This window comes from Falco cherrug, chromosome Z (genome assembly GCF_023634085.1).
Source record: "Falco cherrug isolate bFalChe1 chromosome Z, bFalChe1.pri, whole genome shotgun sequence".
NCBI classification, from domain to species: Eukaryota; Metazoa; Chordata; class Aves; order Falconiformes; family Falconidae; genus Falco; species Falco cherrug.
This window is the reverse complement of record NC_073720.1, coordinates 69,192,163-69,205,538: the sequence shown is the minus strand read 5'-3', so window position 1 is coordinate 69,205,538 and position 13,376 is coordinate 69,192,163. Positions and strand designations below refer to the sequence as shown.

Here is a 13,376-nt window from a genome sequence, read left to right as displayed (position 1 = left end):
AGCCTCTTGGTATCAGACCCCAACCAAGTCGCTGACACCAAACGAGTCTTGAAAACCCTCCTATCTGCGTGGCAAACCAACAGCTGTGTCCCACTGGCATCTGCACTATGAAACCAGCCTAGAGAGGAGCACTGCCCTCTGTGCCCTCATCCACCTCAGACAGGATGAGAGTCAGGCACTCCAAAATTAGTCCTGCCCTCCTACTGATGTTGTGCGTTACACCAAGACTATCCACGTGCAAAGAGAAAAAAAACCCCGTCTTGCCTTTCTTTTTTCTCTCTTATAGATACTTCCAGTGTTCTGTATTCATACCCATTGTTTATTAGAAGTCCTGTATTAGAACTGCTAAAAAAACCACATCCAGATTTGCATGCAGGCTGGCAGTTCCCATGCACTGTTTCACCAGTGCCAGGTTTTGAAACAGCCAAAATAATTGGTGCCAACACTGGTGTGTGAAACTAGGAGGACCCCCTGGCACCACAGAGAGGATGGCAGCCTCTGAGCTGCTCAAGGCTGAGCTCGAGGAGGAAGGGCAGTGACAGCCCTTGCCGCTGATACAGCCGATGAGACCTACTTTGCAAGACTTCGGCTTAGGCATCTTGCATAAACACGCTTTGCCTGGCAGGGCTTCCCTGCCCTGCCACACCAGCTCCACAGCCCTCCCTCCCATACAGCTGTACATGGGTCCAGAGCTAAACACAGCATCGCTGACCACAGCCCCTTTGCGGATGCCCTCTCTTAACATCCAGGCTGGATTTTCCACAGTATTTGCTTCCAGCCAATCCAGCCCTGATGGACAGACTGGCTGCAAAAACCTAATGAGCGCAGTAGCTGCCTGCAGAAGGCCCTGTCTGGCTGCCATGTCCTGCTCGCAACAATGGCAAGCTCATAAACCAGGCTTTGCACACACACCCAGCTCCCACTGAAACCTCTGCTGCAGGTGGGGATGCTGACACCCCTGTGCATAAAGCAGGTGATCTCCATCGTAAACACTGAGCTGGGGATAACTGAGTAAATATCTGGCTGCTGTACCCTCCCCCTCTCTTCCACCTGGATGTGAACACACACGTGTGCACACACACACACACCTGCACACATGTCTTATAGCTACTGTCCCTGATTTGCATTTGCTGAAGAGACTCCCGGGCCCCTTGCAGGGCATGCGTGGTGTGTGCACTGCACTTATGCAGCCCCTTGAGGACAACAAGCGATTTTTAGTGCTCTAAAAGACAGTGGCCATCATGATCAACCTTGTGCATACCCCAACATGCAATTACTAAAAAAGCACAAATAATGCTCCAGGCTCACAGCTCATTTGCTGGTTATTTACCTAGAAGTAGTTACTTTAGTTGGGTTGTGCTGCTCCACAAACCTGTGCTCACTCGGGCTGGAGAGATGGCAAGAAGGAGACCAGCTGACCAAGCAGAAGTGCTCAGTGTACCCCAGAGGCAGCGAGGAAGCTTTCCTGCCTGATTTACTGCCTGCACTGTATAGGCAAGACCTTCCAGAAACAGGCATCACAGGCAGGATGCAAAGGGCCTCCTCATCTCCACATTTTGTGCAGGTTAAGTGGGCAAGTTTGCATGTTTCCCTCTCACAGGAGAAAGCAGCAGTGGTTTCTCAGCTTCCAGGCACTGGGATCAGTCCACCAATGCTCTCAGCGCTTCGGCAGCTCCCAGCTCCACCCCTGATGGGCCTGCCTGGTTTCCTACTCTCTCTGCCCCACAGTGCAAGCTGGGTCCTGCAGACACCTGCCCTGCGGCCACAGGTCCAGGGCCAAAGCCTCTCCAGTTGAAAAGCGGCTTGCAGGGAGAGCTTGGAGGGCACTCTGCAGCAGGAGGAAGAGGCAAGAATGGGAGGAACTGGGGCAGGAAGGAACGTGCATGGGCATGATGACGAGGACCAGTGGCAGGACAGGGGGGCCAAGCACAGTCAGCCCAGTGCCAATGGGATGGGCGAGGGGCTGGTGCTGGAGCAGGAGGGGGGGAGCATGCATCACTTCCTCCGAAATTGGGTACTGCTTCCCACCATGGTGGCGAGCGTTCTCCCAGAACAGCCTCTGGCCTCAACCCACCTCCACGCTTGCCTCCCCCTGCCCACCCCTCTGCCTGCCAGTACCACCTCCATGAGGAGACCAGCACTCACAGGCCAGGATGATGCTACACTTCTGTGCATTTACAACAGCAAAGGGCATTACACGAGGCATGGCTCACCTAACCGGTTGTGGCCAGCGGACGGGATTACACCGGCCATGGGTGCCCAGGGACATTATTTTCCTGCCTCGCATGCACCCGTCACCGGCCACGGCCTGAGCTGGCAGGGCGCTGCAGGAAGCAGTGGGAGGAAGCAGCACATCCCTTGGCGGGGCCCTGCCAGCCTGTCCTGCTCCGGCGCCGGGCGGCTGCCGTCCCAACAAGCAAGCCCTTTCCTGCCGGGGCAGGCTGCGCACCCTGCTCCCCATCGCTGCTCCTCAGAAACAGCTGCAAGCCCCATGGGCCTGGGGGATGCTTTCTGGTTTAACAAACAAAGGCTCTTTTAACGTCTTGAGCGGAGTAAGCGGGGAGGAAATGAAAGTTCGCCATTTAGGTGAATTTACAGGGGAAATCTCCCGCTGGTGACGTGTAAGCTCCAGTAGGGCCAGGACAGCCACAAGTGTTTGGACACTGCCAGCCCAGCTCTTTTGCAGGCTGCCACCTGCCAGTTCCCTAGGGTCAAACGTGGACCGCTCATTGTGCCAGCACTTGCTCTTGTTTGCTATCAGGAGGCTGGAACATCAGCAAGGAAAAGATGGGAGAGGAAAACACATTCATGATAAAAACCAGCTGCTGAAGACGGGGATTTAACAGTTTCAGGGTCTTGAAGGACACTGGTGAGAAATGATCTGTACTGCTCTGATCTCCAGTTAATCAAATCAGTTTTAAGGCAGCACACCTTCTTGTAAATGCTGCCCCAAGGGATGCAGCCACCGTGCAGGTCAGCGAGAAGACCCTAGGCATTGGCACCGTACATGTACAGCAAGGCAGCTGCTTCCCAGACAGGCTTGATGCAAATCACCCACTTAATACACACACAGGCATCAGTGAGAATGCAAAAAAGTAAAAAACCTGATTAGGCTGTTCTCAAGTAGAGAATGGCTCACGCGATGTTTCACAAAGCCATATGGCTGACACAAAGGAGCAGCAACACACCACCCGCTGCAAATTGACACTTTCAGTTCACTTCCCAAGCAGGACAGGGCTAAAGCTGAATCTGCAAACGCAGGCTTTCCAACCGGTTCCGGTTGCTAATTTCAAATAATTTCAACCAAAATTTGACTACTTGGATAGCAAGCAGTCCCACGGCTGTTATCTCCCAACGATCCTGACCCAGGACATGATCTGCCAATGCTGAGAATGTGCGTGAAGTTCGCTGCGAGAGCCATCCCATGGCCAAAACCCTATCCCTACCCATGTTTACTAGGTAAACTTTCCAGCCCATTCACTATTTTCTACTCCTGTTCAGGGCGACTGCCTGACATAGAAGCCACTGGATATTGAGCTGCTACTAAAAACACCCAGGCATCAAGAGAGCTATGTGGGCTTGTAACTCCAGTCATGCATACAGCCCCGGATTTGTGGGCAGACACGTTTTGGGTTTAGTTACAAAGCTCCAACAGAGCAGCTTCATGAGCCTCCACTGCACTCTTCTAACAAAAGAAAACCTTAAAAACATGAATTAAGCAACACTTTGAAGCTTGCAAAGGACAGCAAAGCATGGCAGCACATCCTAACACTCCAGAGACTGTAAAAAAGGAGGTTTTAGCTGGCAGTGGTAGGGTACACCAGAAAAAAAGCCAGCCCCTTCCTGCCCCCCATCTCCAACACTCAGAAGCGTTTCTGCTCAAAGGGAAGGTGCACAGGAAAAACGCTCTGCAGGCACAGGCGACAGGGGACACCGTGGTGCACACAAACAGGAAGCAGCTTCTCACACGAAGCAAAAGGTGAGGCTTGCAAAAAGCCAGCGGCAGCGCAATGCTCCAGCATCGTGAACTTGGCCCACTGCCTCAGCAATCTTCTGGTCCCCTGCTTCCTAACAGCCAGCCACGCTTGCCACAACAGCTAAACCTCCCGCTGCGTGAGGCTGCCAGCACGCATCCTCCCCAGTGCTCATCCTGCTGACCCAAACGAGAGGACCCTTGCACAAAATAGCCCAGAGTCCACTCAGCCTGATGCTAGAATAAATCTAGAGGCTGCTACAGCCTCTCTGGACCACAGATATTAGAAGTGTTGGGAAAACTCAAGCAGCAATGCCCCACAGAGCCAGAACTGTACTGTAGCATTCCCAGGGGGGCTGTGAACGGGACAGTGCCACACTCCATCCAAGAAGGTGGTAGCAGGTGACACAACATGGGGCACCAGCTACAATGGGCAGTCCTGGGGGCGTTCAGGTGGGAAGGGTAGGGGGAACCCACTTCCCCAGGAGGGCAGTACAGCCCCACCAGAAGGAGGGTAGCTGGGCTTATGAGGAGGCTGGGAGAGGTGATCCAACAGACTGAATCACCCTCCCAGGCACTTCACTGGGAGAACCAGCAAAACTTACCTGCACACTTTAAGCCAGGCATAAATCTCAGATAATTTAGTCAGAATGAAAGCAAAAGCATGTAGCACGGCGGGTGGAAAAAATCTCTCCCCAAACAGAGCAGAAAAGAATGTTTCCATTGCCCTGGCCGAGAGCCGGGTGCTGCTCTCTATCCATCCAGCCATGTGCACAGCCGCACTGCCATGCTTAGACAAACCTCAGGCGAAAGGAAAGCTGGAAAGGAGAAGCAGAACTCACAGGCAGGAAAAAACCCAAATAACCTCCTTTTGCAGGGGCCCAGCAGAAAAGGGAAGGGTCCATCGGCCACACCAAGTCTGCCCTGGCTGGGAAAAACAAAGCCAGCTCCACCCCAGAAACGCAGGGCAAGTCCCCCCACATGGGGCTGTGGAGCAGCATTCGCTCCAGCCCCCGGACCAACGTGGCAGCTCCAGAGCAGGCAGGTAGCTGCACCCCACAGCTCAGCAAAGCAAGCATTTCCTATTAAAATCAGCTAAGCCTCAGAGCTGTGCCAGTGCCTACGCAGGCAGCACCCGCCAGGCTCGAGCTGGGGTTCAGCCCTGTGGTGGGAGGACAGGACCACTGGATGGGGTCCAGCACCACTTGCCCAGCTGGGTTCCCTGAGCAAACCCCTGTCCTGGCATATGACCTAGTAGCCAAAACAGCCAGGGGGACATCCCTGTTTCTTGCAAACTGGATGGCAGCTGCTGCCCCTTGCTGCCTTCAGCCCTCTCCCCCTCCATAATAGTTTCTAGAAGGAAAAAAAAATAAATATCTTGGGTCTGGCTCCCAGTGAGGAAAAAAGCACCTTCACAAGGACTGAGATGTTTTCTTCAGCTGCTCTACACTTGCAAAGTTGCATCCCCTGGCAGATGTCAGCTCTGCCAACACAAGGCTTGAGCCGGCTACACCAGCATATGCTCTGTCTTGGGCATCACACAGCATTTGGCCATCTGCAACTGTGGACCCCAAGGGGAAACAGGCTGGGAGAAAAAAAAAAAAAAAAAAAAAAAAAAAAAAAGAGGATGGATCACATATGCTGGCTACACTTGGTCTACATGATGGCAGGTTTGCATGATTAACTGAGTGAATATATTGAGAGAAAAAATAGTCTTAATCCAACCCCAAACACTGCCTGTTCCAACACAAAGTCTCACACTAGCACATGGCACCTTCCAAAAAAAAAAAAAGAAAAAAAAGGTTGTCGTTTCCATGTTAAGGCACTTCTAGGAGAAGCAAAGTCCTCACCAGTGGCTCAAATCCAGCCCACGCCCACTGAAGCGGCTTTGAACTGTCTCCCTTTGAGCCTCGCAATCTGCATGCGATTAGCCCTTCTCGCTGCCGCAGTGAAATTAAATTCCAGGCCCTCAAACAGCAAACTCAAAACAAACAAACAGAAAAGCCTGGATCAGAAAAAGGTTGAGTTGCCCCCCTGCCAGGAACCCCCCGACCCTGCTGTGAGGCGGGTGGACAGAAGCTCTCCCAGGCTGAGTGGCATTCCAGGGACGTGGCTCTGTCCGCGGCAGCCCCAAATGGCAAGGCACCCCCATCCCCCCCATCCCCATCCCACCCTGCCGGTGGCTCTGCACCTGGATCCCAGCGCTGCCCCGGGGCCGGGGCGCTCCCCAGGCAGGGCGGTGAGTGCAGGGTGCCAGGTGGGGCAGAGGCTCCTCGGTCTGGCCAAGACTCCGCCAGCGCTTGTGCACCCCCAAAAGCACGGGGTGCTGCTGCCGGCGGGGAGCGCGGGAGGTGAGGACGGAAGCCCGCACACCTGGGGAAACAGCTGCTGAAACCCCGCTGCCCTGGCGCACACAGGTTGGAGGAAACCCATTCTGTAAAGTCTTTACGGGGCTGTTTCCTGCTTCAGCAAGACACACTTGTAACTTAGGTGCCCTCAAAGCGAGACCAGTGACACCCCAGCGTGGCAACGTGACAAAAGCAGCCCTCTTTCCGACAAACACCTGCAGGGGCATGGGGACTGCCCTGAGCTCCTGCAACTCAGCCACAGCTGGGAGGCAGCTGGAAAGGCATCTGCAGTGCCACAGCATCACCGGTGAGCCACGGCCACCACTTGCCTGTCCGGAGGTGGTAATGCACACCTGGCTCACCAAGCACCTCTCCTTCCAGGCAGGGCCTCTAAGCACCGATTTGCACAAGGGAAAAGTCTGTCCCAGTGGGGACAGCGCTGAGTAGTGAGACCTTCTCCTGCCCAGAGAGACAGGGACAAGCTGGACACTGACGCTGCTCTACCCATGTTCCAGAAACCCCCAGATCTTTGGTCCCACCAGTGCAGCACTGCTGCAGACTGACCAGTTCTGTCGCCAAAAGCTCTGCAACCAAAACTCCTCTTGCTCTGCAGGGAAGAGTGCGCAAGAGGGAGGGAGGGGAGCAGCAGCTGCAGGATGGTGGCTGGAGAGGACAGTCCACCACCAAGGAGAGGAGGCGAGTGGTGGAGTCCAGCAGCCCACTGCCTCGGGCTTGCTCACAAGGCCACCAGATCCAGAGCACCTCCCTACTGAGGACCGTGCACCCCAGCATGCTGCTACCCTGGGTGGGGGTTGCTCAACACAGCGACAATGTCCTCCACCATCTGCTGAGAGCTTAACTGAATTCTGCATCCAAACACAGTTTGGGAAGCTGCAAGTGTCTGTCTCTTCCCAAACACAAACTTGGACAAATTTCCAAAGCAGCTAGCTGTTGCTTCAGATCAATGCTGGCAGAGAAACAAGCGCATTATAAAACACTAGATGCATGAGACAGAAAACTTTCCTTTTCTCCCTAGCGCATCCTGCCCGTTGTGCTGTGTCCCTGAAACAGCTGCTCTCCAGGAAGGCACAGTACCTTTCCAAGTTAGTTCGCAAGCCCCATTAATAGCCCTCGACCTTCACTTTGAACAGCTAAGAGGATGCTAGGGATGCTCTCACCACAGAGGCTGCTCCCTGCCCACAAAGTCTGTGCTTCAGAGGTATGATGTGCGCCTGACCACACGGGTAGCTGCAGAGCGGTCGGCAGTGTTGCCAGGATCACGCATCTGCTCCCTGCCAAACATCTTAAACATATTCTTTGGAGAAGTTTCTCAACCCCTCTTTTCAGGCCAAGAAAGACTAACTTCCAGCAAACTAGTCCACGTGTTACCTTCCCCTCCCCCAGCCCTCTCCATGCTCTTCTCTTTGAGTTTCTGTTTTACTTTTTTGAAACAAGGCAGCAAAGGGACACAGCACAACCCCAGCTTGTGGCCCGCAGCACCCAGGTTGTGGGGGAGGTGGGAGGGAGTGGAAATAGCAGCTGTATCAGAAAGGTTAAAAAAAAAAAAAAAAAAAAGAAAAAGGCAAAGCAGACAATACTAAGTTCAGATTGAGAGGAGGGGGAGATCCTGCATATAAAGCATACACTTTCTCCAACGTTTGGTATTTTAAGTGACCCCACAGATTCAGAGACCCTGAGCTGCTGGGGCAGAACCCCCCCCCCAGGGAGACAAGAGCCCATGATTGCAGGTGGGCACAGATCCCGGGTACACCAAGCCTACCAAACCCCTCCAGCACAGTCACCACCAGAAGTCTTTAAAAATGGTGTTTTCAGCACCTCTTAAGTTTTAATTTTCTTGCCCCAAATTACACTCTGCTAGGATGCTGCCAGTGCTGAAGCATCCTCTAACGCCAGCCCACGCAACATCCATACATGAGAGGGCCTCAAGCTAGTTCATGAATTCACTGACCCCTCAGGCAGCACATAACCTCTAAAAACTTGTGTTACACCGACACTAAGCATCACCACCAATTTGACAGGCTACCTCTGTCTCCTCCAAACAGACCTCAAAGCATCAGAATACGTTCATCGCTTATCTTCAGCATCTACAGTTTACGGCAACTGCTTGCACTGACAACACAGGTACCAGAAGCAGTGTATTGAAAGAGAAAGCCCATGCCAGAGATCCTCCACCCTCCAAATGAGAGACAGCTGCTCACTCACTCACAAGCTCACCAAAGGAGCTTCTTTCTCTCAATCCTCTGTTTCTTCAAACATGCCTCGCTAATAGTGGGAAGCATCAGCTTCTGTACAGGACTTTGGCATCTTGAAGAAACAGTTGTTTTTCTTGCATGCCCAAGACCCCTGAGGAGAAGGACTTGGGGGTGTTGGCTGACGAAAAGCCTGACATAGCCTGACAATGTGCATTTGCAGTCCAGAAAGCCAATTGAATCCTGGGCTGCATCAAAAGAAGCGTGGCTATCAAGTCAAAGGAGGTGATTCTCCCCCTCTACTCTTGAGACCCCACCTGGAGTGCTGCATTCAGCTCTGGGGACCCAGCATAAGGAGGACACAGACCTGCTGGAGAAGCCCAGAGGAGGCCCACAAAGATGATCAGAGGGCCGGACCACCTCTGCTATGAAGACAGGTTGAGAGAGTTGGGATTGTTCAGCCTGGGGAAGGCTCTGGGGGAGACCTCATAGCAGCCTTCCAATACCTAGAGGGGGCTTATAGGAAAGGTGGGGACAGACTTTTTAGTAGGGCCTGTAGTGACAGGACAAGGGGTAATGCTTTTAAACTAAAAGAGGGTAGCTTCACATTATTAGGAAGAAATTCTTTACTGTGAAGGCGGTGAGGCACTGGAACAGGTTGCCCAGAGAAGCTGCAGATGTCATCTCCCTGGAAGCATTCAAGGCCAGGTTGGATGGCTCATGGGGCTGAGCACATGAGCTCAGCCCTTACCGGCCACACCTGGTATCTAAACAGGGCTCAAAAATGGCTATGGAGACAGCTCTATTCTAAAATAACCTCCATAATTAACACGTGCTCTCGATCATGCAGGACTTGAAAATTACATCCTTGTAGATAAGCCTGTCCATGAGATTCTACTTTGCAGACTTCTGGCACTGAAAGATACGTGCTGTTTGAAAACAAGCTTTGGAGACGGATCTTACCACCAAAGAAACTGCCCCCTTCTGCACTCCCTCCTGAAAACAGAAGGCACAGAACTACCCCATCACCAAAACACACAGGCCTCATGGAAAAGGTAGAGGAAAAGCATTTGACTGTTTTGAAAGCACTTGGGCTAATATATATAGTACTTCTACAGAGCAACTTTTTAACTTTTTTTTTTTTTATTACTGTTCTACAGTTCCTAAAAACCAACAAGTTTGGGGAATGGACACCTGCAGGATATATCTTGATTTACTTGCTTTTGGGCTGCTTCTTGACACCCTATTTAAGATACTCATTGGAACACAGCTCTAAACTGAAGCATAAATACAAAATGCTTATATTACCTTGTATTAGAGAGTTTCATAGCTATTAAGGACTTTTAATTCAAAATCAAATTACAGTATTATTTCACAGCCCCGATTTATGCTTTAAATTACAAATAAAGGCAAGTGAACCATAAAGGCGTTTTAAATTTGGCAACTTCTTGTAGAGATTAAACCTCACTCAGCTAATGCATTTGCTGCAGAGCCAGACAGCAGATTGTAAACTACTCTCTCTAAATATCACTAGGAAGAAAACTCTGGGCCTCTGAAACAAGTACCTGACTATTAGACCATTCAAAAAGCCTGAGTAGCTCAGTCACACATATCCTGTGTGATTCATCACATGCTTCACAAAGGGGGAGGGAGGGCAGGAAAAAAAAAAAAAAGATGAGGTGTGTTTCAATAAATTTAGGTTTATGCTGAGGGAACAGGGTAGTTGGTGCTACCTGTTCCCATCAAAGCACTTCTCTCAATGGCTTTGCCAAGGTGGGAATCACAGGAAGGTCCTTGCTGGTTCCTGCTTGTAAAGTTCATACCAATAAGAAGCTTTATGCACAAAAAGAAGAGGATTTTTTTAGTTCTGGGTGTGTTAACATAATTGTCAGAAATGTCTGTGGAGTGTACACCTCTCTTACCACCACACACACACCCCCCTCGCTTTAGAGGTACACGAGATGTTGATCAGGGCCAACTCAGCTCTGGCCAGCATCTGACACACAACAGAATTGTTTTACGAATGTTTCAGTTCGCTACCAAAACCTGAGAAGAGCAGGAAAAAAATAAATACCCATCAGGTTTCTCACCTACATGCTGGCTACAAACCTTGAAGCCATACCATTGCCAGCCTGCATCTGACTGCACCACCCCACAAGTACTGAAGGTAGCACTGCTAGAAACCATTTGCCTGCTGCACTGTAAAAAGCTACCGACCTGTACCCCTCTTAACATCTGTAACCACTTCCACTAGCCTCATTCAGCCTTTGGCAGATTCAGAAAACTGCACTGAAGATGTTACAATGCCATTCTAAAATATTTTAATTGAACCTTCAGTGGCTGACTCAGGTAAGGCTTTGAATCTTGGGGACACTAACAGTGTTTCTCTAAACTCCAGGCATTTCAAAAGCACATGACTCACTCCTGAGAGGATCAGTGTAAGTGGAGAACATTTAAAGCAAAGCCATATTCATAAAGGGCTCCACATCCACTCTGTGAGGGCAGGCTTGCACAGCTACTTTCAACTTAAAGTAATCTAGGGGCAAAGAAGTGAAAGATACTAATCAAAACCAACAAAAAGCCATAGCACAGTTCCTTCTGATGACCTCAAAACTGCCTTCCTAAACAGGTGACCAGAAAGCACCCACAGAATCTATTGATTTCTGTCTCTGTTTTGTAAATTGAAAACTGCAGGTAGCTTGTCAAAAGTCTCTTCCCCCACGGTGATCTCTGCTAATAAAGGTGCCCACGCTAACACGTGACACGCTGATGAAGAGGGAGCTGATCCCCAGGCACCAGGGCTCGAAGAGCTTGTACGCAGGTGACTTAACAACTGGGATGCCAGCAGGTCACGGTAACAAACTCCACCTACACCACAGGAGGATCTGTTCAAGGAGCAGCCACTCCAGACAGCAAGTTGGGTGAAAGCCTTTTAAGGGGAGGAGAAAAGATGAAATTCACCTTGCCCCCACCTCTGCTTTGTGACAAAGCCAGTGGATCAACACAGCTACAGGTGATCATGTAAAAATGAGACCACCAGCAGGCTGCAAACCCGCAAAGAGCTGCCAGCCTCCCAGCACCCAAGCAGTCCTGGGAAAAGCCTGTGGGGAGCACAGTTCCAGTGCTGATAAAACAGACGCCAGGCTGCCACGTATCAGGATACTGCATCACAGGACCAAATTCGTGGGAAGCGCCGCCGGGATGCGTAACAACTGTATTCATGACCCTGCCTCACAGCACTTTGCAAATCTGTGCCGCTTCTCGAGCGGGTCCGCGTACACAAAAGGCTGCGAAAGCCGGCACAGCACAAACAGCCCGTCTGATCCTTCCTGTGAGATTGCGCGAGTATTTCGGGTAGAGTTCCCAGAGGAAATTACCCAACCTCGCCGGCGACCAGAAAGAAACCCAGCCGGACGGGGAGGGCGCGCTCCCCGAAGGCGCCGAGGCTCCGCTCGCCGCTGCCTGCCTTGCGGGAGCATCCGCCCCCGGTCCCCCAAACGCCGGCTCCCCGGGGATTCTCCCACAATCCCCCTCCGCCGGGCGCCGCGAGGCTGCGCCGGCCGGCCGGCCGCACGCGTGGGCAGCTGCGCCGCTGTCACACCCGCCCCCGCCCCGCGGGGCCAGGCACCCCGCGAGGGACACCGGGACCCACCGCGCGGCGGCGGGATCTGGCGGCAGGCGCTGCCGTCGGGGCGGCCACCCCGGCCCCAGCGCAGCGGACGGCGGCGGGCAGCGGGCGGCAGGAGGGGAGGGAGCGGAGACATCCCCCCCCGCCCCCAAAACCCCGACGGGGCGGCACTCACCGAGCAGCGGGGAGGTCTCGGGGCAGGGGCCCGGCGGCGGCGAGGCGGTGGGGGGCCGGGGCCGGGCAGTGGGCGGCGGTGGTCGTCGGGAAAGCGGCAGCGAGAGGTTGGAGGGCGGCGGGCGGCGCGGCGGCGGCTCGGGACTGCCCGGCGGCCCCAGGGCGCTGCCCGCCAGGTAGTAGAGCAGCGTGGCCGAGAGGTGGAGGGCGCAGAAGGCGACGAGGAGGCGGCAGGCCCGCTGCAGCGAGGTGCCGGGCAGCGACGGCTCCTTCATGCCGCTGCGCTGGCGGGGAGCGCCGCCCGCTCCGCTCCGCGCCGCGCCGCCGACGGGAGACGCGGACGGGGCGGGGGCCGCGGCGGCTCCGCCTGCGGGGGGCCGGCCCCGCGCCCCTCGCCCCGCCCACAGCCGCCCGCCACCGCGGGAGCACCGGCGGGACCCCCCGTCGGCACCCTGCCCCCCGCGCCGGCTGACTCCGGCATCCCGCCCCCCCGGCATCCCGCGCCCCCGGCATCCCGCCCGCCTCCGCCACCGGCGGCTACGCGGCGCCTGCCCCGCACCGCCGCGGGGCGGGCCCTCGGAGCGCAGCCCTCTTCCTCTCGCTGCCCTTGCAGCACTACTCCGTAGCACCGCGTAGTAACCGTGGCCGCAGGTCCGTGCGGGTCTCTGTAGCAGCGTGCGGAAACGCTCGGCTTTAGCAGAGGGCGTAAGAGGCAGCTGCGAGCTGCTGCCTGGTAGTCCATGCGGCATTTGGGCTTATGCCCCTAGGAGGCTGCAGGTGGTCTTCTCTTGGCGCGACCAAGCGTAAACCCCCGTTTTCTGTTCGTTGGGTGGAGATGGTTTCAGCGCGTTTTCTGCAAAGCGAAACAGGCTAGGACCACCTTTTTACTGCATGAGTTACCCCAGCAGTGCTGGTGGCAGGGCCCTCTGGAGGTCTCCAGCCAAATGTCCTGCTTGGAGCAAGGATATTGCCAGTAGCAGGTGAAGTCAGCCGTGGCTTTATCCCACAGAGCCTTGAAAGCTGCCTCGCATGGGGATCTCCAC

General features: G+C 53.9%; 1 protein-coding gene across 1 annotated transcript in view; it reads right to left on the bottom strand.

Annotated features, from left to right (window-relative positions):
* The window catches only part of B4GALT1 (beta-1,4-galactosyltransferase 1), a 29,935-nt gene extending 17,263 nt beyond the window's left edge, over positions 1-12,672 (bottom strand). Inside the window, exon 1 of the mRNA XM_055699280.1 lies at positions 12,335-12,672. Within this exon, the coding sequence (XP_055555255.1) occupies positions 12,335-12,608 (274 nt within the window). The 5' untranslated portion in view covers positions 12,609-12,672. The remainder of the gene's footprint in view (positions 1-12,334) is intronic.
* Between the last annotated feature and the right edge of the window lie 704 nt (positions 12,673-13,376).